At 44.8% G+C, this 27,836-nt stretch overlaps 1 protein-coding gene across 3 annotated transcripts in view; it reads left to right on the top strand.

Moving 5' to 3' along the window:
• GOLGA3 (golgin A3) overlaps positions 1–27,836 on the top strand; it is a 594,692-nt gene that overhangs the window by 86,066 nt on the left and 480,790 nt on the right. For 2 of the 3 annotated variants that reach the window (XM_069620008.1, XM_069620009.1), the window contains exon 2: positions 2,925–3,292. The exons of the other annotated variant lie outside the window; for it this stretch is intronic. In XM_069620008.1, the coding sequence (XP_069476109.1) occupies positions 3,160–3,292 (133 nt within the window). In that variant the 5' untranslated portion in view covers positions 2,925–3,159. The remainder of the gene's footprint in view (positions 1–2,924; positions 3,293–27,836) is intronic. 3 annotated transcript variants of the gene reach the window in all.

Below are 27,836 nucleotides of genomic sequence, written 5' to 3' on the forward strand. Positions count from 1 at the left end.
TTGATAATGCGCTGAGAGCTCGAGCAAACGTCCGTGGATGTCTGTTGTAATTACCTGTATTAGATCATTGTTAATAAAATGGCACCTTTGCCATCTTCCTGAGTTGGTTCGATTATTTGGTGTCCGAGTTATTCTGCATCCCCATCCATTGCATGCACGATACCCAAAGGAACATATGCTCACTCTGATTTTTCAAGCAGCCACCCCTGGGTACTCAGAATTTCTGGGGCCTCTTACTTCTGTTGTTGGCCCCGTTGGTGGAGGCCTAGGGGTTGTGAATGCAGTGGTGGAAGTAAGGACTGGGGTTGGGTCCGGCTAGGTGGCGTTTCCAATCTCCGGTTCAAGGACGGCTCCAGCAGACTCGCAACAGGATTGGCTAGACACCCAAGGACAGACGCCTTGATGACTTCAAGGAGTAGGGACTTCCAGGTCAGGGACCAGCAGGCTCAACGTGAGGTAACTGCAAAGACGAGGCTTCAGGCAGGACCCTCTTCAGGATGGAAAGCAACTGATGCAGGGGACCATGTTCCTGGGCCACACCTTGAGGACCCTCCCTAGTCCCAAGCTCTAGCTTGGGTCTGCAACCGTTAAAGCAGAGCGTCACAGTCTGTGAATGTTCAGCCCACAGTAGGACCGTGGACACAGCCAAAGTTTACCCACTTCAGAGCGCTGATGCAGGATGCAGGACTAGTTGGTCCCACCAGTCCAAGGGAGGATGGTACCACTGAGGGCCTTCCATGGTCAGAGCAGAGGCAGCAACGGCTTGCCAGTGGATGCCGTGGGCAATGCTCGTTCGCTTCAGCAGGAGTCAATGGGTCTTCAGGGCCGTCTTCACGTCTTTGGATTATTAGCTTTAGAGCTGCTCTGCTTTGCCAAAATCCTGGCTGTGGGTTTGTCCTGACACTAGTGGAAAGGCTCTGCGCCATTTAAACAGGTAACGGCTGTCTAATCATGGTCAGCCACCAACCCTAAATCTGCCCGGCAACAGACATCTCCTGAAGATGTGTGGATTGTAGCTAGATGGTCCTAAGCTCCCTTTCCGCCAGTTCCGTCACTCAAAGCACTTATCCGAGAGCCTGGAGGTAAACCCTGCGAGAGTGCATGCACTTATATGGGAGATTCCAACTTGTAAGGGCAGGGAGACTGCCCAAAAGCAAGATGGCCAAAGGGCAGGACCCCACAGGAAACAATATTGATTATGTGGTACCCAAAACTGCATTATGCGGTAGAAAACATGGTTTACTACAACCAGCCTGCCCAGGGCCCATCACAAAGGCACAATAAATGTTGCCAGACAAAGGGTGGAAGGGGACACAAAGTACCTCTGTAACACTCCACTGAAGACATAAACCTGAAAACATAAATGTGAGAAGCGGCCTTCCTGCACCTGCAGCCTTAGGGATTGCCCACTGCTCCTAAATACATTTGATTTGATCATGTAAGTGACGAAAAAAGGATTGACTTGCTTCAAAATTCAGCCAATATGCTGTGAAATTAGTGGCGTGTACACAATCTTATACTCGATTGAGTGGAGGTGGACGTTTTGCACAGTCTTACCCAAAGCACTGTCTTTCTCGTTGTCTTAGCTCCTACACCAGCTCTTTCGGCCATTTTCCTACATGCTAATCCCATCTGCCCCCGCTTCTCTTTTATGAGTTTATATATGGCAAAAATGAGGCCCCTGCAAAATCTGGCCGTAGCTGACTGATCCCATTTTGGGGTAGGGACATTTTACTGCATTAGGTTTGGGGCAGGTAATAGGGCAAGGAAGTGTTAGAATATATGTTCGGGAGGTGGTAAGGGGGACATGGGCGCAGTTCCATATAAATGCTCCTGTGAAATGTCCCCGGTGGTCACAGATACGGTCCATCACCATCACCATTACCTATGCTGGTTAGAGCTGACTGGAGTAGCAATCCCGCAGATCTGGAAAGCCAAAGGTTGCAGACTCCTGCGTTGAACACAGGTTAAAACAACTCTCGTACTATCTCAAAATCCTCTTAGCACACTGCAAATGATGTAATGTCCCCTTTGAGGAATACACACTCCAGCGTGGTGCATTTCCCCTCTTTTTCCCCATCATGTGAAGTCCATACCACACAATGCAGGGCAGAAGACCACATACTGCTGTATGGGGGGATAGGAGAAGGAAAGGATGTCAGTCCTACATTTGCCACCACAACTTACCACATTTCCATCATGCTCTTGGTGATCAGAGTCTTGTAGCGTTTCCTTTGCCAATCTTGGGTTCCGATTTTATGCTCCCGTTATTATTGTTAATTCGTCATGCAGTGTTTTTTGGTAGCTGCCGGGCTACATTCGGCAATCGCCCTCAACTGGGAGGCTACACAATATTTATTTGTGAAATTCTTGGCACACCAGTCCACCTTGTGATTTGGTAGCTATCAAAAGAATCCCAAAGTTGCCTTTGGGATACCACCTGTTGTTGTGTTGCCCTTATACCAGGCTGTTAACGTCAATAAATGTTCACAGACATTAGTATCCAAATTTCGCATTCCTTTTCTACCATTTACATAATCATGTCAAACATACATTTTGTGAAACAAATGATTTATTCTGTGAAGCTGTGCTTGTGTTTGGGTTTCTATTAGCCAATGCATTTCGGACTTAGATTGAGATACTCTGCAGTATTTGTAAATAAAACAAAGTCCTCTGTGAGATAAACGCAATTCGTCACCAAAGCCTGTTAACCTTTGTTTTTTAGTGAATGATAAACTTAGTAAGCCATGTATCTGGAAGTTGATGTAGATGACCTGTTTGCCTATGGCTAGTTTCGCTAGAAAATGTCCACTTTAACTCTTGCCCATAGATTCCACCTGCATTATAATGTGTGTGAGATTTCAGTACACAGGCTGGGTCAGAGCTGTGATTGACACTTTTTTCCTCTGTGTTCTTGCTTCTAGGGGTTGTGCCATCTTCGCGATCATGTTCTGTTTTTATTACAAGCTGTCTTCCTAATCAAGGTTCCCTACCCCTGCTTACTGCAGCTGCCATACATCATTGAAAATACCTCTCAGCGTTCACTGGATTGGTCCATCATGATTTCTACCCCTGATGGAACGGAACAGGATTCACCTATGATCTGGCAGCAGGCCATTTGAAAACTGTGCTAGGTGCCCTGTCTGCCTCTCTCTCACAATGGACTCGTCAACAAGCGAGCAGGATGTCCTGGTTAGGAATGGTGGTGGCGTTGGGATGCCGAACAATCGGGACGGGCTTTCAGATCACCGAGCCAAGTTGCCTCTTACTGTAATAGGAGATGGACTGAATAGTAAGTCAATAGGCCTCACGCCTTCTAGTATTTCAGCGTGAACTACTTGCATCGCTGCCTTGCTTGTCCTGAGTGCGAAGTGAATGAGTGACAGTGCAATGTGAACCTCTTCCAGGCAACACATTTGGAAAGTGTAGGTGGGCAAAGTGCTTCAGAATACTTGGCACTTTGTGTATCTCTCACAGCTTTTTTCCAGCCTGGTCCCTGCCCTCGTCGTACTTTGATTTATCAGTCAAACCCCATTGCCTATTGTGGTTCTACCGTCCTTGCCACACCAACTAAACACACTAATGCCTGAAATGTTCCTGGGGTCTAGAAAGAAAATAGTCAAGGGCACATGTAAAGATGTAAAAGGGGGATGTCGATGAACCCCCATACACAAACTGGTGGAATGGCTCACAAGAGTTGTCTACTTTTGAGTAAGTCTTATTGCATGCCCCAGGAGTCCAGAGTTATTGTCTCGGTTTCTACATTTGACCAAATTGCAAGATCCTTGAGTAGTCCCTTTGTATCCATCTGCATCGTTTCCATTGTGGCTAATCTTCGCAGCACTTTAAAACTCACGAAGACCACTAATACCAGCAGTTTCAGAAATTAATCTTTTTGGTATGCAGAAAGCAAACCCTGCAGATTGTCCCACCAACCCTCCATTTGATACTTTAAATATGGACTAAGGTCAATCTTGGGTCGCCAGCAATATGCCCTCTATGTACATTACCAAATTGTTCTCCAAAGTAGTCCAAGAGATTGTTTGTAAGGGAATGAAGCATTTTGTGAATTAACGTAAATTGGCTAAATGCAAAAGTAGCCCATCTCCCAGCCTCCCGAGACATTAATTGCAAACGCTGGTGGCAACATAATTCCCATATTTGCAGCACCCTCCATCAAATAACCTCTTTTTTTAAACAAGGGAGTAGAGAGTTCACCAGTAATTTTCTTTTTCTCTGATTTAAGAAAAAATAGTTTTTCCTTCGGGACACCTTTCTACGGGACTTATTGTCAGTGTTATGCGCTTTTTGAGTTAGGCCTGATTATTATTTAGAATGATTAGAAAATAACCAATTTCTGCAGTTTTAGTTTGGAACTTGTACATTAGTTTTTAACAAGTTGTTAAATGCTATACTTCTGTGTTGGTGAAATTTAAGATTTGAGTCGTGTCTACCTGAAAAAGCACTTAATGTTGTGAATTTTATAGGGGAGGCTAGATCTAGAATTGAGAATTGGATAGTATGGGCATTCTACACTACAGGATAACCTCTTTAGTCTGTACTATGCCAACTCCCATAGGGACATTTAGGAATGCTTATTATATTGATGCATTTGTTGTTCTTGGGGGTGTGTCAGGTTTTCTATCACTTGGCACTAGTATGTAAATGGAGTAAGAGGGTTTAGGCAGTCCTCCAGCTACGATTTTGCAGTGGGAGTGTTTTACTCACATTTTTTAAAGTTGTGAGTAAAATGATTTTTTGGGAGTAATAAAGTCAGTGCCAATTCCAATCGGAGTATTTAATAAGCGAATACATTTTTTTTAACTGTAAAGCAGTAATATTTTCATAATAGCCACTTCTTTGCACTTAGTTATTTATGCCCCTTAAAAGGTAAATGTTTATCACTTGGATTAGGCAGTAATATTAGTAGTTTTTTCCTCTGCCACTGTCTACTACTGGTCTAAACATATCTATGGAGCTGTGTGGATGAAAACGGCGAGACAAGCACCTAAGAGCCCATTTCCTATTTTTGTTGTGAGATTAATCTTCTCCCTATTTGTATTTTTTGGGAGTATTTGCCTATTTTTAAGGCGTAAAGTGGCCGATACACCTCTTTTCCATAGGGCTGGGTTTAGCTGCTACCTGTCACAGATGAAGACACCTATACGCCAGTTTCAACAAAATAAAAAAGTGGGCAAATCTGAGAAATAGATGCGCCCTATTCACATCTGAGATGCACCACTTTCGAAAATCCTGGATCACAAAACCGGACCGCTGGATTTGCTCCAAAAAATGCCCATCAACATTTGCTGCTTTCTCAATGTGGATTGAGTGGCCCAGAAAAGAATGTAACAGATTTTTCCAACCCAATCACAGCCAACAACACAGTATAAAAGCACAGCACAGAGAGACAGGAACACATACATCGTTACTCGGGTAGGCGTTGTTCAGCTGCAACGATTGATGAGGAGGTAAATGATATGTGGGAAGATCACCGTATTTCAATTGGCTGATAGAGGTGACCCAGAGCCTCCCCACCCCATATCATGCAGTGAGAGGGGACCCGTAGCACACCCACAATTCAAGCCCATGCCATAACATCATCAGTCAATGTAATGTCAGCACTGGACTTCTTTTCAAAAGATTCCTTCCAGATTACGAGTGGCGTCATGGTGGTGATACCATGATCCTCAGTCATGGCCCTACGCAAGTTCTTCAACATGATCCATACATCTGCCAGGGTGTATATATAGATTTATTTATAGTCGGTTATCCCTTCACAACATGAGCTGGGTAATTAAATATATTTTTAATTGTCCTTTTTAGTTCAGTAAGGGTACCCATATTGTTGGGTTGTGGTTTTCTAGACGTATGTTCTAAATTTTCTTGTTGCCTCTTTTGAAGCAGTTTCTTTTAAATGGTTGATCTAATTTTAGAGCTGAATGTCTTGCATGTTGTCGCATGTTATTTTACTTCGTGTTTCATCTGTATCCTCTTTTGGTATTAAAAGTTATCCTCTATCACGGAACCAAGACCTTTTTAAAGATCTCGTCGCCAGTTTCTTAGGGTAATGGCTTTCAATCGATCTTTCTTTTAATATACTTGCTTCTGAAAAATAATCTATATTCTTTTTGCAGTTACTTTTTTCCTCAAGAATTTTCCGTACAGTACATTTTCATGCAGTGTTTTAGGGTGTTGACTCTGAAATTGTAACAAGTTGCTCCTGTCCGTTTCTTTTCGATACAGGGTGGGGCACAACATATTATTTTCAGATTTGTTCGTAATGTCAAGGAAGGACAGGCTCGGCCTACTTTCTATAAGGAAACATTTGTAGTTTTGATTACTTCTGTTGGTCATTAAAGAGGTTGAAACATATAGATCTATTGATTTTCAGAATATATTTGTAATAAACAACCAGATACCTGGTACAATGTAAAGTCAATGAACAAGTGCGAGTTGTAAAATAAAAAATATAATAAGCAAAAACACATGATTGGGTAGAGTGGATGTGATTTGAATGCAGTTGGAATGAATGCTACTTGACGAATTCATTGTTTATTTTGTTGTAGTCAATTGTTATTTTTTTTACAATGCACTTTGACTTTCGACATTAAAATTTCTTCGAATTATGCTAATTTCTGCTCAAATATTTTATTGTGATGTTGCGTGTTCAAGTTACAAAGTTTTTCATGTTTATACAACTAATTGACTGGCAGCATACACTTGTTTTCAAAATATAGGGTGTATATGTAGTCATATCTCAGTATAAAAGTACCAGCGCAGGATTAGTGAGGGCATTTTACGATATTTCTGAGTACAGTGCGTTTGTGTTGCCATCAGTTGCACCCATGTGGCCCTCATAACCCTGCGGCCGTAGGGCGCTTGTTCAGGAATGAGAGGACATTAGGAAATATAACACTTTCCACGTTGCTGTCTATCAATCACACTGTCAGTTTTACACAATTCTATGAAGAAATGCATAACCCTACTCCACTTCAACACAATCCCAGACATCCCTCTGACATTCCTGAATGACATGGCAAAACTACCACCTGAGATGTACATGGTATACACCTACTCTCATGGGAAGTGATCCACTTTAACAAAGTAAACTCACCACACAGATGAAGAAGTTAAAACAAATATATATGCTGTTTCTTTTTCTCAGCTATATTATGAATATAAGACAAAGAGATTAAACAATTTTTACCCAAATTGTCTGAAATAATTTGCTTGTGTTTAGATTTGATGCACGCTTTTTTGGAGGGCATCTGATGAAATGCATATTTTCTTGGGCGCAAAGTGATGCTCATGTCAGCATTTGCACTTGAAAATGTGGCCATCTGACAGATACGCCCAAAAAGTGGGCATCCCATCAGATGCGCCATCAAATGTCCACTTATTTGCACCTCTTTAGCACCATAATGTATGCACTGGGCATTTTTTGCTGTTTTCTTTGTGAATTGTCCGGAGATGGTGCAGGCACATCCTTGCATCTCTTTGAGATGAGCGTGTTTTTGAGAATCTTCCCTTATGTGTCAGAGTAAGGTAACATACCTGCACATCTGCTGTTGTATGGTCTGCCACGCTAATTACCAAATAGGATGTAATTCCGTTAGTCGAAAAATCTACCTAAACTACATTTTCCTAAAAGTGGACTTAAGCCCAACACAAGTGTTTGAGCAATAAAGAATTGTTTTCTTATTTTATAAACAACATGCCGAGATTTTGCCTGTGAATTGAAATAGGAAAAACGTAATTTGCCATGCAATAGTTTTGCACTTCTTTCCAATAGAGTTGATGGCTTAATCCATTTTTTTTAAGAACATGTAGTTCTACTATTAAGTTTGTTTTTCGACAGAATTAGTTCCCGTTTGGGAATTCGCGCCGCATACCATGGGACAATGGGACATTTGGCACATTATTGACCCCAAACAAAGGTCAATATTCCTGATGGAACTCATGTATCCTGGTCCTTAAACTGAGGAATCTCCTTTTGTGAGAATTGATCATGATCTCCAGAGGGAAAAGTCAGATCATCCCAGGTGCCTCACAAATGCAGTTCATATTTCTTTAATGAAACCCCTCTGTTCGAAATGAAGTAAATGCATGTCTCCCTGTCTGATTTCCTTGCATCAGTGGAGAAGTTACACAATGCATAGTTCAGTCCTGAGGGTGGATATTTTTCTGCCTAATTTGTATTTGTTTCCCGGCTAGACATTTTGCATAGATCGTATTGTTTTCTGTTTGTGTTGTTGGCAGTCTTTGTTTTGATATTTCGAATCTGTTAAACTTATATCTGGTTGCTGTCGGGTTAAATATTCCATTCTTCTGGATTTGGTGGGCATTTCTTTGAGATGGCAGCCATGCCTGTTGCTAAATGAAGAGGCTTTTCGGCATTGATCTGGAATGTATTGACGGCGTGTCTGATTCGAGAGATGCGCTTGGTAGAGTAATGACAGGCATGTTTGTACAAGTGTGTGGGAGGTGAGGTTGTGTGGAGCCCTCCAATGTTTCTGCAGTCGTTTTTTGTGCCTCAGCACATTAGGCAAGATTTTGTAATGGTGGAGGTTGGCTCCTGCAACTAAAAAAAAAAAAGGATATGAAATGCACAATATTGACTGGGAAGTGTAGAATTGGCTGCTGAAGTAGACAATCTATGAGATTTTAGCATGTCACATGATGCTGTTTCAACTAGTCCTATATCAGGAAGAACAGAAATGTCTAAATCTGTTCAACTTCGGCTTCACAATTTGCACTTTTCAATATCCATTTGCAAGTGATAATTGACTCTTGTCAAATAAGAAATCGTGTCTTGGTTTCATCCCGGTCAGAGTACAGAAACGGCCAACCTTCAGTTGGTTGATCACATCCACCGACCAACTGTATATACTGGTGGTTCTTGCTTGTTCGTGCTCTTGAACCGCTCAGTGGCATTGAACACAGTGGACCACGAGCCTCTCCTTAACTTTCTGCCTGCATAGGTTTAGGCTTTCAATATTTCCTTTCTGGACAGTCGCAGTCTGTCCAGCTGGGATCAGTTCCATCTCTTCAGTAGCCCGTGCGTTGCAGTGTGCCATAGGGCTCCATCCTTTCTCCCACTCTTTTTAATCTACATATGGAGCACTTAAGAAGTTTGATTCTGGGGTGCAGCATTGATGTCCTGGCCATCAGTCTGCCAATGAATAACGTGCGGTGCCCATGTCGAGAACTGAGGGGACGAATAACTTATGCCTGGCTTGTATCTTGCAACCAGTGCTGGAAATGGAAATTAATAACTGGGCGATCCGAGCTGTCAAAGAGGAGGGGCGGCAGGAAAAGGGCAACTAAGGAGATTTGTTTTCAGCCTCCCTCTCCCAAATAAACTCATACACATTTACGTTTCAGGAGATTAATTAATAAATGAGTAAAGTAAGGTGGAGCGTTTCTCGTAATGTTGCAAGCAAATTACAACATCTACACTTCTTTTAAAAAATAGTACAGTGTGCAGAGTACAATTGGAACAGGAACATTCACTAACGTTCTACTGGGCATTCCCATAGTATACTCGGTAAGTCTCTCGACTTTGGTCTTGATGACCCAAGTTCGAATTCTGGTTTCTTCAACAAAATCAAAAATCGGATCAAAAGCAGATTGAGTACATTATTAGGCGCAAATAGGTTTTCCAGATCTGGGATACTAGGAGCATTTTGTTTGCTGGATCTGCGATCCAGGAAATGCTGGTCCAATGGCCAGCACTGCATACGACTTGACATGTTCTGCTGCTTGATTGTGCCATACTATATAGAGTGAAAACCTCGCATGTCCCTCTTTTACATGTTGAAACGGCATGAATTGTTGTGCTTGGGGTTAATCTACTCGCATGATGCAGTTTTGAAGCCTCTCCGTCTCTGGTGATCTGCCTAATTTGGGAGGGAACCATGCCCTCCAGGTCAAGTGTCACTCTGCATGGGCGTTCTAGGCTGGGGCCCTCAGGCACTGCACTAGACAGGCGCACTTCAGCCTTAAGCAATCTCTACTTCGCGTAGGTTGTCCGTAGGATGATGCATGCTGGGTATTGTAACCCTGCAGGCGAAGCTGACTTCTAGAAGTTGCCTTGAACCTGCCAGGAAGGTGTGGCTGGCAGCATCCTCCATGGAGACCTGCCTACTGGCATTCCTAAGTTCGTTATTGAGCCTCCCTGATTTGCAGGACGCGTACACGTGTACTTGTGTTTGCCTCACGTGGGGGTTTACATATCTGATCCAAAGCCATTTATTCATTCGTTTGTGCTTTTTGTTTGGTCACTTTGCGGCCTCTTGGTGAGAGTGTGGAGGTGACTTGCGCTGGTCGGTGCTGTGTGCACCCCTCCTCCCGACTTGTAGAGAACTCCATCGCTCTCTTCTTCTGTGCCACTTGAAATGGAGAAGATTTGGAAGCAGGCGCTCCTTCGCACCCCGTGCCCTCCAGGCCCAGCAGCCCGAGCCCAAGGGCTTCTGAGCATGACCGCCTCGACGGGCAAGTCTAGCAGCCTGGAAAGCCGGCCGACTGGCTCTGCAGCCTTCTCCGCTGCCCGGGCCAGGCAGCCACAGGCTGAGACCTACTGCCAGGAACGCAGATCTCTCCGCTAGACTGCATCAGGCGCCGGCCTCCGAAGCGGATCCATTTCGAGGCACGTACGTTCCGTCCTCCGTGTGGTTCAATTCAATGTAAACCTTGGAACTCGCCCTGAAGCAAACGGGCTCTGGCCTGTCCTTTTAAGGGCATTATTCTATATGTTCTACGTGCTGGCACACTCCGGACACAGGATGAGTCAGGCTTAAAAAGAGAAACTGTTCTTTGCAGGTCCATCAGTGTTCTGAATACTATTAAAGCAAGCATTGGCAATGTCAACAGTTTGGGCTCCGTGTAGGCATGGGAAAGGCACTTGCCAGGCACCAATGTAATGGTTTTAACTGTCTATTGATACTAGCAGGTGCAAAATGGTGCTAGTAGTTGGCAATCTAACAGCGTTGCTTGGCAAAAGCCTAATACCAGGGCTTTAAGGGGGTAAGAAATCAGGGGCGGGGGGGGGGGGGGGCTAATTTGGGGGCGTGGCTTGCGGGATGAGCGTGGCCTAAACAAGTACACAAACCATATTAAGGTACGCAAACAAATATATAAATGCATGTAAACATTTATATATTTGTATGCGTACCTTACTATGGTTTGTGTAGTATGCAAGCCATCTTTTATAAACATAGAAATGTTACATATTTCTATGTTTATGAAAGATGGCTTGAAAAGTACGGAAATCATAGTAAGGTGCGCACGTAAATGTATAAATGGTTACATTTATATATTTGTTTGCCTGCCTTACTATGGTTTGTGTATTTCAAAATGGGTTGAAAAGTCAACCTGCTCTAGGCAGACCTGGTTAAGGGATTTAATTTTACACCAGTACCGGGTTTACATCTCCAATTAAGTCAATAACTCTCAGAAGAAAGCTTTGAAAAAACACTGCCAGGCACTTCGAGCGCAACGTTTGATGGTAAGGCCTGATTAAAGCTGGCTCAAAGGGTTCCCACGAGGAGGTGTTTTGGGCGGGGAGGATCAGGAACTTGGTGGGAATGGCCTTACCTTAGGAATTAGCATGGCCACGGGCAGTCGGTGGGTAGGCAAATAACCTAACGGCACCTTCAAGCTGTGTGTGCCTCCTCATGTGCCATTTCTCTCTATCTGTACCCGAATGCAATAGTTTTGGGTTATAAGTGGTGCAAGCACCAAATGATGTTCCTTTTTTTGCTATACTACATTGTCATATATTATAAATAAAAATGTGTGGGCCTTATTAGGACGCTCGTGAGCCCAACCAAGATGGCCACTTGCATGTGAGCTCCCGGCCGCCCTCATGATATCTGTTTTATATCCTGCTAGTATACCATTTGGCCATCACGGATTGTAGCCAGTCTGTCTTGTGATTGCCACCTGCACAGAAAGATCCTGCCTCCCGAATCGGCTCTGATTTATTGTTCGAAGACACCACAGCAGTGAGAGGACCTGGAGGTGTGCACGGTTTAGCTCTGTGGCGCGGTGGATAATAACGCTGAATGATCTATAGTGGAGCTGCTGGGACGCTGAGCGGTGGTTGTAGGCAGTGCTGCGGAGGGGGAACCCCGCAGTTCGAAAGCGTGGACAAGTAACCTGGGGGGCAAGGAGGTCACGGGAGTAGGGGCAGAACACATGCTGCAGACACATGGTCAGCCCCAAACCTCTTCCCTCTCACCCAGTTGCAAAGGGACAGGCAGGATGAGGGCCTTATGAGGGTGCCAGAGCACATTGGCATGTGCCTCACCCACACAAGAGATCAGGGAGGCAGGAAGCAACAGCAGCAGGTGATCAGCAATGGTCACCATGAGGTGCGAACTACTGTCGGCACCAGACAGCTGGGGGTGTGGTAAGCCATCCCCACAAACATGCATAGCCTAGGGCTAATCTGCTAAGATAGAAGGGGCTGCCTGGGCAGCAAGAAACACAATCCTTTCACTCAAAACATATCATTCAAAAGTCTCAATGTACTTTTAAACAACTATTCAGTGTGGGCATCCCTCAGCCGGGTTCACACTTGTTGCCACAATGTTCACGGGTATCATTGTTTATCCTCAATTCGCAGGCATCCATCTGTCGGGTTCACATTTGCCAATTTCACAGTTCACTCGGTTTTCTCCAATGTGTCAAAGACATTCGAGTGTACGAGGGGTTTTGCTCGACCCTCGTAGGACCACATCACACCGTGCTCTCCTAAGGCCTCTTGGTTCCCGTAGTTTCAACAAAGCCACACAACCCAGAAAGGCTTCTGTCAGAGTCCTTTGAATGAGCACCCACTCATCGCCGGACCACTCTGGTTCTGAACCCTTTTACTAGGGTTTCTTTAAAGTTCAATTACACAAGTCCTTTGTTCAACAAGGTTGCCGCCTGCAACCTTTGGCCCAGCACAGTTCGGTTTACTATCAGTCTTCTCCGACTCACCGGTAGTGCTGAACTGTTAGAGTTTCTTGTCTCGGGAGTCAAGGAAGGCACCACAGCAGCCATCGCTTCTCCCCGCTTTGGCTATCAGCGCGGTAGGGCCCTGTGTGCCATTGACACATGTCACACCACACGCCAGCTGGACTTCCCGGTCTTATGATTTCCCTTCCGGAGGCTTTGCGGGTCTGAGTTGAAAAGGGCAAGGGCAATTCCCTCCTCGTTGCCCCTCCAGTTCTCACTGTCTTTCTCCTCCGTTTGTATTGCTGGTCTGGAATAGCTGCATCCTGGTACGTTTGGCCTTGCTCAAAGTGTGCTCTCGTGATCTTCATTTTTTCCCTGTACGGAAGGGAAAGGGCTGTCAAGTGTAGGTAGTTATTGTCAATTGCCTGACTCTGCCTGACCATTGTGTTGGGACATGTCCGGTAAACGGCTCTGGTGTTAGTCCGTTGTCTTTCACGGTTTAAGAAAGTGTTTGTGTCGGAAAAGGCGGGTAGAACTGTTGAATATCCTACGGGGTAGGATGGGGAAAGGATTTATAGGCAAGGGGGTACCATGTCTCACCCGTCGGTGTTCCACTTCCACTCCCCAATGGCCCCCCATCCAAGTGATCCTTCCTCACTGGTCCACCCCCAGGAACGGGATCCAATAGCGATGTCCGTGTCCTGGCCACCTGGATGATGGGTCCCCGGGGACTAGTAAGTCAGACACCTACAGGTTTCTCACATACCCTTCCCCTATGCGAGATGGATATGCCTGTTCTTTGTCCAGTTTCCCTGTTGTTAAGACCTGGAAGAGAACGGGGCGGAGAGATGTCCAGGAACCCTCGCATATTCCACTGATTGGTTTTGTTCGGTGTAGTGGTTTTACTGGTCTCTCTACAATGACCTATGAATTGGGTTTCAAGGGCTGTTTGGGGTTTCATCGTTCAGAGTTTTCCCAGTCTTATATTGGAGTTTTGGGAGTAGTAGTTCGCCTGCCAGGAACCTTGGGATAGAAAATCTCCAAAGGGAGGTGGAGATTCCTGTAAGAGAGTAGAGAAGATTGGGGGGGTGAGTCCCGCCCCAGAATAACTTCTTCGGGGAGTCCCGCAATTATGGCTGATATTTCACAGGATTCGCCCCAGATTTCAATGTGCCCTGGTATGTTTAGGATATACTTCATTGTCTCCATGTACACATGTCACCCTAACTAGGGCAGCATTGTCTAGGTCTTTGGTTGTAACTAAATCAGCCTGTATAGGAGTTTGCTTACTACCCGAGTCGATCAAGGCCCTTACTTGCCTCCCATTCACCCAAGCTTTTTCATATGTGAACTCCGTAGGCGTTTGACACAAACAGATGCTAAAGGTCTCTAGCTCCTCCTCAGGTTCTTCCCACTCTTCGGCCTTCAAACAGCCGATTTCCATAGGTTCGTCTTTTATATTCTTTGGACAGTGTCTAGCTAAATGTCCTGTTTCTCTACAGAAAAACAGACCAGATGAGGTGGTCTGCTTTCTTTTAATTCCTCCCTTCTGCTTTCATCCTTAGCCTTTGGATCAGTGTTCTGATTTCTACTCTCTCTTGTGGCATTCCTTCCTTGATCCTATGCGAACCGCCCCCCACCCCCCTTGTTTATCTATTCCCTGAGGTTGAATTCGATGGACGGGCTTATGATCCTTTCGTTGTTCACATCAATGCGCCAGGTGGCTAGGGTAGGTTGATTTAACTGAAGAACGGATTATTGCAAAAACGGGGTTAATGAATTGGTGAATTGTTCTAGGGTAATCATCTCCGTCAGTTCTTCTATGGATTGGTTATTAGTTCATAGGGGCACCGTGCTTTTGACACATTCACCCATTTCTAAAGGAGTTTCTCCCGGGTTTAACATAATGGTTTGTAATTTCTGCCGATAAAAATTGCATGTTTGCCCCACTCTTTTTAACAATCCTTCCTTGATGGATGGAAAGGTGACTCCCTGTGCAAGCTTAAGTAGTTGATAGGACGTTTGGAGTTTGCCTTTCAACAAGATACCCAAATAACATCTTTTAAGGTTCTCTTCCCATCCATGTTGGTCGGCCAGGTGTTCGAAGTTTCAGAAAAAAATGCCCAAATCCTCGCCTTCAAGATATGGTTGAAGTATGCCCTGTGCTAGTAAGGGTCTCGCTTGCAGTTCAATTAATCTAGTTACATTTTCTTGGAGTCTGTTTTCGGCCTGTTTCTGATGGGCCGCCAATTGGGCGATGATATTGGCTAGGTCAGCCATTTTTTCCGGGGGTGTAAGGGTTCCTTCTGTGGTGTCAGAATCAGAAAAGAAACACCTCTCAACTCCCTCGGCTAAGGTTTCAAAATCCTCTGAGTCTTCTGATTCTGAATCTGTTGAAGGAGTGGAGTGGGGTAAATTAATCTTTAACCCTTATGGTCCCGCGACAGATGATGACTGGGTACCATGGAGAAAAATAAAGCTCGGAAGGAGGGGGATTCAGAGCACTAGGTCTGATAAAAGAAAAGAACGGCCACACTTTTGGGATTATTCGGTCCCACGGTTGTATGTTCCAACGAGGAGAGGAGGGTATCTAGCAAAACCTGAGGTTTAAAGAACAGATCATGTTGACCAAGGGGGACAAGCAGTTGAGGACAACCTCTTTCACTGTGGATACACGGTCAGAGTTTAGGAGATCAGCTATTTTATTTTCCCCCTTCTGGTGGTACCACAATTATTAGCATAGGTTTACATTTTTATGAGTTGAATCACATCCCGCTTCTGACACCATCTGTAAACAAAACTCATGATGGCAACAGTAAAGACAGACACAAGTGCTCACAGTTCAAGGGTGTTTATTGAACTTTATAATGGGTGAGAAAAACGCCTAATCTAAACCTAAATCTAAGATGCGAACAAGCTACGACCATCAAATAATAATAAGGCCGTCCTAGTGGCGTCATGTCAAATAAAAAGGGCCTATACTAAATAAATCTATTCCCAATCTTTACAACTAAGTTGAAAAATAGTGTGGGATAATGTTCTCAAGAAAAGAAAGTGTTCACCAAATGATAAGTCAGTATGGTATGGCAGGGGTCTCCCCCACGTTTTTAACATGGAACAAGGTCTCGCCAGCACAAGGTTACAGTTCCTTTCAATGATACCAGGACCTTCTGGGGCCAAGTCTCTTTCCTGCAAAGTATGTTTCCTTTGAAGGCCTGCTGGACAATAAACACTAAACACACAAATGTTTCTTTGGTAATCTTTCACATTGGGCGATTGCTCTTCGCCCGTTGGATCCCCCTCAGCCGGGCTCTGATCCTTCTTGCAATGTTAGCCTCCCTCAATTGGGTTCACTACGGCCTTTCACTCAAAACGTATACTTCAAAAGCTTCAATGTCTTTTTAAACAACTATTCATTGTGGACATCCCTCACCCAGGTTCACACTTGTTGTCGCAATGTTCACGGGTGTCACTGTTTACCCTCAATTCACAAGCATCCCTCTGTCTGGTTCACATTTGCCAATTTCACAGTTCTCAGTTTTCTCCAATGTGTCAAAGACTTTCGCGTGTACGAGGGGTTTTGCTCGACCCTCGTAGGACCACTTTGACACTTCACACCAGCCTCTCCTAATGCCTCTTGGTTCTCGTAGTTTCAACAAAACACAACCCGAAAAGGCTTCAGTCAGAGTCCTTTGAATGAGCGCCCCAACAACGCCAGAGCACTCTGCTTCTGCACCTTTTACTAGGGTTTCTTTAAGGTTCAATTATACCAGTCCTTTGTTAAAAAAAAAATATGCCACCTGCAACCTTGGGCCCAGCACAGTTCGGTTTACTATCAGTCTTCTCCGACTCACCGGCTGTACTGAACTGTTGGAGTTTCTAATCTCGGGAGTCAAGGACGGCACCACAGTGGCCAGCGCTTCTCCCCGCTTAGGCTATCAGCACGGGAGGGCTGTGTGGGTCGTTGACACATGTCGCACCACACTCCAGCTGGACTACCCGATCTTAGGATGTCCCTTCCGTAGGCTTCGCAAGTCTGAGTTTAAAAGGGCAATTTCCTCCTCGTCATCCATCCATGTCTTGCCGCCTTTCTCCTCTGTTTTTATTGCCGGACCGGAATTGCTGCTTCTTCGTGCATTCAGCCTTTCTCAAAGAGTGCTCGAGTGCTCCGCCTTTTATTCTGTGCGGAAGGGAAAGGGCTGCCAGGTGTACGTAGTTATTGTCAAGTGCCTGAGACTGCCTGACCCTTGTGTTGGCACATGTCAGGTAAACGGCTCTGGTGTTAGTCCGTTGTCTTTCACAGTGTAAGAGAGTGTTTGTGTTGGAAAAGGGGGTGGTAGAACTTTGGTATATCCTCCGGGTTACAATGGGGAAAATGTGATCCTCCCGCACTGGTCCACACTGAGGAACTGGATCCAGTAGCGGTGGCTGTGTCCTGGTCACCTGGATGACGGATCCCCAGGGACTAGTAAGTGAGTCATCTTCAGGTTTCTCAGTGACCAGGGGAAGGCAGTTGCTACCTTATTCTAACCCTGGGGGTGGTATTAGCCGGGAGGAGAAGGGCCCCAGGGGAACAGGAGGACTTTGTTGGGAAGGACACAGTATCCGTCTTCCTCAGAGGATGAAATATCAGTGAATCCAGAACATGTAATGGCTTGTTGTAAGAGGGAGGTTTTCTTTGCTAAAACTAATTGTCTTGATGGTGGTGAAAACTGTCATAATCAATCATTTACTGTGAGTAAAATCCCCCCTCATAAAGTCACCCATATTTATGGGGGTAAAAGTCACTGTTATCAACGGGGAATGTTGGAAGCAAATCTCAAACCATTAACATCTTAGTCTGAAACCTCTAATATAGTAAATCAGAACCACTCATTAAGTTCTTCCAAAAATCATTTGAAAGGTGTATTTAAGAATATAAATGAAATTGGTACATTTAGAAACAACATTCAGAATAGAAAAGTGAACTTGGAACATTGGGGACTTCATGTCCCACAAGGCCAAAAGTGCTGGGACAAAGAAGAGGGATGCAAAGGCACTGGACTGCACATTGCAGTCTAATAGTGCTAATGTCCCACACCTGAGGCATCCTGGGACGTATAAAAGACCTCCTCAGGTGCAGGCCTTAGAGAGCAGTAGTGGGAGATGGAGTGATTGCTGTAACTCCACGTTGCAGTTGCAACAGAAGTTGAAGGAAAGCAGAGACGCCGGAGCTGCTGTGATTTGCAGGACAGATGCCCGTTCTGAGAGGGTTCTGCCTTCAAAGACCTTGTTTGCAGAGGTTGCGTGTCGGGAAGCATTAAATTGAAAGGCTTTCCCCTTTGGCAGGTGGGTTCTGGTGGCAGGCGAGCACCAGAGTGTCCCTGGAGCAAAAAACGCTCCATTGCGTGGGCCGCGGGAAGCCGAAGGAAGCGATTTGCCTTGTAGGGCACAACGGAGAAAGCGTAAGACCCGGAGGCAGCGGAGCGAACAGACGTGTATGCGATACTCAGTGAGTTCACTACTATTATGTGACCCCGGAATGCTGAGAGATCGCCCACTGGCCAAATCTAGCACTTTAGAATACCAAACTGATGTAAAGAACTTGAAGTGGCAGAATAATAATAATGCTTTTGACTACCTACATGATGTAAAGAGCCTGAAGTGCAGAGTAAGAACTTTGGGAACAAACAAGAAAGGTACTTCTAAAGTATCAAAGTCATTGCCAAAGTCAAGAGAAGGCAATATTACAAGAAACTAATAAGAACTATTATTGCCAAAGTCAAAAGGGGGCAATATCAAAGCAAGTTTATGAGAACCAACATTGCCAAAGGCAAGAGAGGGACATTTTTAGGAAAAGTTGTCTATAAAGCCCATTGACAGAGTGAGAACAAAGCAATTGTTGTAAATGACCCAAGCTAGCATTGTATAAGCCAAAGAAGAGCAAGTCTTAGAAAAAGACATTATCAGCATTTGGTTAATATTAGAGTTGGAAAACAAGAGTGGCAGGAGAGCTGCTTTCCTGATAGAAAGTATTCATTTAAGAGAGGAGCATATCCTGCATTGCATCTGGCAATCACAAGTGTCGAACAAACAACACCAATGTCTTCCCAGAAGAAGTAGTTGCACTTAATGTTGTGGACGAATCAAGACTTTGATAAGTTGTTTGAAGCAAATGTTACCACAGAAGCATGTGCAGTAGTGTTGGAGGTTTTCATTGGTCCTGGAGGGTCGGTATACCAGGGCAGGGACTATGTAGTGGTAGACCTGGCAAGTGAGTGGACCTGGTAGAAGTCAATGAAGTACGGTGTTGTGGTTAAAGACTGAGAAGGAAAAGAAGAAGATGAAGATGATCATCATCCTCCGGTCAAACGCATTTATGTTGATGCAGACAAAGTGTGGGTGTATTATTTTCAAAGAAGAAGTTGTGTTGAACTCTTTGCTTCAAGTGGAGAGATAAAGACTTGTTGAATATCTTGAACTGTTGATCAAGTTCTAGTCAGAGACTTTCTGAAGCAAGAAGGACTTTATAATTTCAAATTTATTGCGAGACAGAACTTTCCTTTTCTGAACTATGGATTGAAACTCTATTTGAATCTCGGGGAAGGGAATCTCATCCAGGTTACAAGGAGAAACCGTATCAGGTTTATATGGAACATAAGTTATTTCTGTTATATTTTTTTTTTATTAGCATCAATTAGTTTTCAAGAAAACTTTAAATGCAAATAGTTCATTAATTAAAACAGAAAAGGAAAAAAGACAAAAACTAAGAATTACACATCTATATAGGGAGGAAAGTTTGAGACCAGAGAGATTATGTGTCTAGATTTGAGAGAATGTCTCTCACAAAGTTCAACAGTGCCAAAGTCAGAGATACTTTTCCTCCCCATCTTAAAATGGTCCACCTCTCGTGCGCAGGATTTGTCTCGAAGTTCTCGAAGTGTTTTCCCAACCCTTTTCCCAACCATTTTTCTCTTGAGGCCGAGAGTGGAACACAACTCATTACCAAATGCTGTAGAGTTTCTACCTCCAAACCACAGCATTGGCACAGAGTTAATCCATCTTCCCTTTCTTTTGGACCTTCTCCCCAGCACCTCCCTAGTTGGGAGAAGGTTCAATCGAAATCTCAAAAAGAGCTGCCTAGGACGGGAATTTTTCGAGGTATGAGAGCAATGTACCTCTGCTGTAGTGTTCATCAAGTCCCAAGGTTATGGATGGAAGTAGACTGAGCCTGTCCTGGGTAACGATCCAATCCCAGTCCAACAGTTTGTTCTTTACCCTGGATGGATTTTCCAGTAGCTTGTCTACATTTTGCGCAATGACTTCCAAGATGCCTGTACATGTGTTCTGCCATGTATTTAAAGCTGGTATCTGGTTACCAGACAGTGCTTCTTTTATAGCCATGAAACCACTTCTTTCCGGAGGAACCAAAGATTTGCTGTAAAGGGTTAGTGTTTTCCAGACCATAGCGATATACAATGAGGTAAGCCCCAGTTCTTTCCTCACGCATTCGATTGGGAGAGATGAAGGTAAGATTAATACCCTTTTCCAGAACTGGCTTTCAAGCACACGCCAAACCTCTGGTGCAAGGAAGAAGTTGTCCTCAGCTGCGTAAGTCAATACTGGAGAAACTTTAAGTTTGTAAAAGTCAATGAGGGGACGAAGTGAGAAGGAACAGTAACGTGACTTAATTAGAAGTGCTTGAGATGCCAAGTTTTTAACTTTGCTTCTTAGTCTAAGAACACCCGGACCATCTTGGATGCTGTCGTTGAGTGTGATGCCAAGATAGATCATTGACGAGACCACTGGAACGACTTCCCCTGTTAGATGCCACCTAAAGGTCTTAGCGGAGTTCATTGTTCCTAATCCCATGATTCTCAGTCCGTTTTCCTGAACGTACAGTTCCAAAGCTTTCAGCTGTCTCTGTAGACCTATCGCAGTCTGATCTACAAAAGAAGGTCATCCGCAAACAGCCTACCCACAGGGGTCCCCCCAATTTTTGGAGGGAAGCTTCTTACTGCCCCAAATGCTTCAGACATATCTGATATAAAAAGGCAGAAAACGGCTGGTGCCAAACAACACCCCTGCTTCAGCCCATTTTCAGACGCAACTTTGTTGGATAGGGTACCTTTCCTGTCCAGTCTAATCTGAATGGTGGTTCCTGTGTGAAGAGCCTCCAGGGGTTCCCTCAGATTGTTTGGGCAGCCCCATTTCCTTAGTTTGTTTCTGTTATATTTAAATGACCATACATTACCTTGTTAAGTTTGTTGTCCCTGAGGTGTGAGGGACATATTCCTTTTGTTAGAGTGCTTCCTTTAGTTTAATTTGATAGGCAGGGAAATCCTCCTCATGGTAGGGCTAGTGAGGCATTTGTTAAGCCCCTTTTTAAGTTAATGAAATGGAATCTTATGTAAAACCTCTACAAAATTGTCCGCCTCACATTTCTGACCCTCACAGTATTGAGCATTTATCAGTGATCAGGCGCGCTACCAGTGGGGAATGAGGAGCTAGTGCACTGCGTTCTGCAAATCCAACTTTCACATAAGATGCAAACACAGCATCTTGTTCATTATTTATGACCCCTTATGCTTTAAATGCTGTATAGATGTTTTCTTATGTGCATTTATAAATTGTCCCTAGCACACACAGATAAATTCACATAGGTGTAATTTGTTTCGGCATCACAAGGCCTGGGGAGCCAAAGGTAGCTGTTTGTGTCAAGCTAACCAGGCTCTTCTAGGCCATGAGCTAAATGACTCCCAGGTCTCCTCAATCTGGAACCCTGGGCGGATTTACAACTCCAATTAAGCCATTAACTCTTAGAAGACTGTTTTGCAAAAACGACAATTAAAAAGAAAAAGAAAAACACACAGGGCAGGGTTCTCTAAACCTCTTGGGACGTAAGAAATGGAATCTGCAAGCACATGCGCCCCAAAAAGAGCAGCCTGATCCACCATGGAATCTGAATGGGCACATATAAGATGCGCCCATTCAGATGGCCTTTTTCACCCCTTTGCGCAAATCTGGGTCTGTATCTGCACATTTAAAAGCGTCTCCCAAATTTACAAACCAGATTCGCTTTTAAATGTGCAGAAATTGCCTGCTTCGGGTGCCACTGCATGATGGTCTTCCTGACCCGGTCATAGTTTTTAGCAGAGTTATTAACCGCTATTATCTCGCTTGCATTTCTGTTCCTCAAATTAGATAGAAATGCGTTTTTTGGGTCGCATTTTACAGGGGCAGGCCCATTGGAGGCTTATCGCAGAGAAATGTGCTGGGAGCCTGTAGGACGTTGTCGGGAGAGCGCTTTTGACGCAAACGTATTTAAGGCGGCTGGCCAGCAGCCATCATATCATTTGTGCCATAGCTCAGCACAGCGGAAATGCGCAAGTCACCTTTAGAGAATAAGGTGACCTGCTCATTTCCAAAAAATTGGTTATCTAAAAATAGCACATCCTCCGTGCTTTTTTTTTTTAGAAGCCCCATTTTTTGAGGATCTGGGCTCAAATCAACATTTTTACACATTTCATAAAAATGTTCACAATATGAGAGGGAGACATGAGAGGGGGGTGATGGATGAGATGTGCAGTAGTAGGAAAGAAAGCAGAGGCAGAGCAGTGGGTAAGAGGGGGAAGCAGTGGGCAAGAGCAAAGAGGAAGCAATGGGGTGCTTGGCCAAACAAAAGAGAGGGAGCAGCGGGCCGGAAATCAGAGGGGCCGGAGGTACCGAAGGTACCGAAACTAGAGGTGAGCGTGGGCTCAGGGGGAGCCATGGGTCAAAAAGCAGAGAGGGTGCGCATGGCCAAAAAGAGGTAGTGAGCTGCAGATTGGGAGAGAAGATGAGGTAAGAGTGCAATAGAATGGGAGAGAGAATGCAAGATGCAGAAGTAGGATCAAAGAATGAAGCACTGTATACTGCGGGAGGAATTGGGGAGCGTAAGATGTGAGTTGGGAGTATGATGTGGAGTGTGGCAGGGACTGAGGAGTCCAAATTGTGACTTGGCAGTGTGTGTATGACAGGGTGAGAGGTTCAGGAATGGATGTTGTGATTGGGAATTGGTGAGATGTGTGAGGTGTGTTGGTGAGAGACTCATGTGGGTGGTTGGGGTTTGGAGAACATGGAAGGGGGATATTTTCAGCATTAAAACTGATAATGATCAAAACTGTCAATAATATTAAATAGGCATGCACATTAAACCAGAAACATAGCCAAAACAGACACTTTTATGCCAAGCCAGAGATATCTGGGACTTTTCCTTTTAAATTGATACGAAAGGTAAAAATAATGACACCCTGGCTCTCTTGTAGCCTTGAGCACTGATTCTTTCCTGCAATGTGCCAATCTTACACCCTCCAGTCACTAGAAAATGTGCTGCAACAATGCAGTAATAAATAAGTAAAGGTTTGTGCCGCAAACTTTGCCATTTCATAATTTGCCATTTCATGCTGCAATATCCTACAGGGTCTGAGAAACACATGCTGTAGAAATGTTTCAGCCTTGTGGTGCTTCATCAGTTAGATGCAGCTTAGCTTTCTAGGGCGCAGAAAGGAAGGGACCTATGTCTGAACATAGCCCAATTCACATAGTGAGATGAACTGTAACCAACAAGGTGATGAGTGGAAGTTTAAGAATTAATCTTATCCACTGGCAGTGCTCTGGGCAACCTTCCACGCATCGTTAATCTGGTGCCACCTATAAGCCAAAACTATTGCATTAGAGTACAGATGGGGATAAAAGGCATATGAGTAGGGACACGCATCTTGTAGGTGCTGTTTGGTTATTTGCCCACCCATTGAAGGCCCATGGTAATCCCTATGACGGTGTCTGGTATTTCCATCGAATTCCTATGCATCAAATGTTTTTCTATTGAAATGTATTCATTGAATTGCTTTTCAATTGAAAAGCATATTCATTGAATTAATTTTGATGGATAATTTCGATGGATAATTGGGATTAGGGTTAGCCTTAGATTTAGGGTTGGGGCTAGGTTTAGGGTTAGATTAAGGGTTATATTAAGGGATGGGTTAGGGTTAGGGTTAAGGGGGCGTGTGTGTAGGTGTTGGAGTGGGGGTTGAGGAACCTCCCCCCACCAATATACAATAAACACTAAAACGTTACAAGGAGCTGGTCAGTGCTGAAATTTCAGCACTGGACAGCACCATGTAATGTTTTAACGTCAAAAATAAATGCATCGAAATACTTTTTTTTTTTTTTACATTTAAAAGTACATATCCATTGAAACCTGCTCATTCCTATATTTAATGGATAAGTTTCGATGGATATGCACTTTTAATGTAAAAGATTTCGGTGCATTTATTTTCGTTGGATTTCAGTCGATGGATTGTCTTTTCGATGCATTATTTAAGATGAAAAGACCGTAAACCCCCTATGACCGTTCCCACCAAGTTCCTGCCCTCCCAAATCACCTCCTCCTGGGAACTCTTTGAGCTCGCTTTACCCAAGCCTTACCATCAAACCTTGCACTAGAAGTTCCTGCCTGTGTTTTTCAAAGCATTCTTCTGAGAATTAATAACTTAATTCGGGCTATAAACCCACTACTGGTGTAATAAACATGTCTTAACCAGGTCTGCCTTCGGCCACTCTATTTATAAGCACTATGCATGTCTGTCACTGAAGTCCTGTTAAAAACAAGCATTGGCCAAGCCAAGAGTTTTGGCTTGTGTTTAAGTATAAGGCATTTGCCAGGCACTGCTATCGGATGCACAGGTACTCGCACCATTTTGCACCTGCTACCATTAATAGGCAGGTAATTCCACTATGGCAGTGACTTTTATATGCATTTCCCATGCTTGCACAAAAGCCCAAACTGTTGGCATTACTAATGCTTATTTAGCCTGTCTGCTCCACAAACTGCCGGACCACACCTGCTTTGTACGGAAACGCAAGCAACCCCAAAAATGTTTCGACCTTGCTGGGCGTCCTAATTGAGATGCAGCTAAGTTTCCTATGGCTCAGCTAGTAAGGGACCCATGTCTGGGCATACTTTCTCTCACATAGGGAGACAAACTATAACCACTAAAGTGACGGTGGAAGTTTTACAATGAATCTAAACCACTGGTAGGACTCAAGGCAACCTTCCACACATCATTTCTTGACCTGTCTGATTTGTATATGGCAAGGCCCTTCTGCAATGGTTCAGTCTAGTACTCCCATCAATGGAACCAGTCACCCTGATGTGCCAGACCAGGCCCCTTTGCACGGAAACACAGCCAGTACCCGACATGTTTTGGCATGGGCTGGACTGCCCTGTTTGGGGTGGGACCAAGCCTGATTTGCATATGGGTTTTCCCTGTTCTGTAATGGCTTGGCAGGCTGAAGAACGATGGTCTCATTGGCGTAGCGGGGGCCCCGTCGCCCCATGTCTAGGGTAGGCCCACTGGACATTCTTTTCTGGCATGGCATTTTTATACTCGCATAAGTGGTGAAACCGAATGTATACGTTTTGGCCATTGCAAAATTGTTTGCGGCCAAATTGAGCATGGTCAATTCGGCTGTGAAGCCAATTTTGCCATGGCCAAAGCAGTCCTGATTAAAAGACCAGCCACCCACCCCGCCCACCCGCCTACTTACCTTTTCACCGCCTGTGCATGTTTTTACCCTGCAGCGTCGGATCCGTCCCTCCAACGTGGGTCGGATCCGACGCCACAGAGTATGTCTTTCATTTCTTTTCTTTTTTCGTTATTATTTAATTTTTTATTTTTTGGTCCTCCGCCTCCAGACCTCCAGAAGCGTGGGACACCCCGCTACCCCCAATGGCAATCACTACCAAACATGAGGAGCGGGGAACACCCCCACAACCCCCACCTCCATGTTTGGTTGTGATTACCCAACTTGATTGATTCAAAACGACCAAATGGTACTGGCTGTATTCGGCCAGTTGTACCATACGTCAATTTGAAACCACCAATTTGGGTAATACTGCGAGACCAGTACGATGCGTGAACTTACATGGGGATGGCAGAGGCATTTGTTCTGTTCGCAATAAATTGTTTCCTTACTGTGGCATTGTATGTTTTACTGGCGTTAAGGGCAAAGTCAACATGAAGAGTTTTCTTACATGGTGGTGCGGGAGTTCTGCAAGTATGTTTGCAGCCAGCAATAACGTGTTTTCTTCCTGTGGTACGAGAGTTTTAGGATGTTCGTACATGAGGATACTGCCATACACTGGGAGAGCCAGCATGAACATGTTTTCTTATGAAATCATTACTATGTATAATATTACTGGCCAAAAACAGAATTGGCTGGTACATTTGGTGACCGGAGCCAGGCACAGCACCCTTGTGTGCACGCTAGATGAAAGATTTATGGTTTGATTTAAACCCATACTTATATATTTCACCTAGTGCAGTGTGTGGCATGCCCTTGAAGTAGCATGATTATCTTGTGCATAGCGCATGCGTGGTGGTCCAGGCCAGCCCAAAGTGTGGCACGCCCATGCTTTTTTGGCAAGCTTGTGATGAAGGGCCCCTCAGCATGGCTCACAGGAGGGGACCCACATTTTGTGTTACGCCAATAGGGGGTCTGGAGGGTTTGCCAGAGGTTAATTCGAAACCTTCCAGCCATCACCTCTTTTGTTTTGCTGAAATATTGCAGCAACCACTCAATGAGACCAGGGTGCCCAGAAGCTAGGAAGTACCATACCTCGACGAACCCCAGTGCCTACCTGGGCATAGATGACTGTTCTCAGCTCTGATTGGCCATTGAGCCCTCTTCTAGAGCCTATCGCCAGCTGGTAGGCGAAGCCGGCCCACTCCCATCAAGGCCCAGGACAATAAGGCCAATTCCTGTCTTCGCCTGTCCTCAGCCTTCCTCGCCGTTCGCCCAGACCCCCTGCCGGATTCCTGACCCATTACAACGGAGAACTCTGCCTCTCTCAGGGGGCCCGCGAGTAAACGAACTGCAAATGACTTTTGATAAGACTATGTCGCCGTAAGTTTCATATTGCCATTATTGTGCACCCGCGCCTCACTGCATGTTGTATCTGTGCTTGATGATCCACCCTACTGTAACTGCCCGCTCCCCCTCGCTCCAATCTATGCGCATCTACCAACGCCCAATTGCCCTGCATGTCTGCGCCTTCCTAGCTTCTGGGCACCCTGATACTGCTCACCGCCTGAGCGCCAACCTCTGGCCAACCTCCCGCATCAGCTCTGCCGCCGTCCCGATGATAGCGATGACTGATGGCTGGTAATTACTTATGCACGACAATTATATGTATCCTGCCAGACCCTGTCCTCACTATTGTCTCCATTACATGCGCACCCTCACTGCTCTTGCTGGCTGGCTGTGCACATAACTGTTGATTACATTGGCGACATAGAAGCATGTGACTCTTTGTTCTTGCGACTCCCCTGCTCGCCCAGCACTCACGGCACCCATGCTCCACTTCATCAACTCGACCGCATTCTGTAGATTAATCCACTAATCGCCAGTAACTGCCCGAACCGTCTCCATGAGCTAGGCTTAATTACTGCAATACTTTGCCATCATTGCCTATATGCTCACTGCCTGTATGCTTAGCCGCACTCACATTCTCTGCCAACCTACATCTAACATAACTCATGTGCCATTCTATGTATTGGTAGCCAATTGTTGTCACCTGATGTTGCATATTACATACGGCCACGTTCGTGTCACCTCTTGTATTTATATGAATTAAGGTTAGCCATCACACCTGCCAGTCTGCCTAACCTGAACTACGTGCTCTCAATTGAACCTATGCACTGCCTGTGCCACTAGCCTTATGCCATCACCTGATGCTATCCATTGCATTCAGACATAGTACTCACTACACACTCTGAGTCCTCCATCCCTGCCCACTGGCTTAGCTTACTTCCACTATGTATTGGTGCCTGACCACACTCCTCCACCTAATGTACATTAACACTAGA

This window comes from Ambystoma mexicanum, chromosome 10 (assembly GCF_040938575.1).
Source record: "Ambystoma mexicanum isolate Mex_15411 chromosome 10, UKY_AmexF1_1, whole genome shotgun sequence".
NCBI lineage: Eukaryota > Metazoa > Chordata > Amphibia > Caudata > Ambystomatidae > Ambystoma > Ambystoma mexicanum.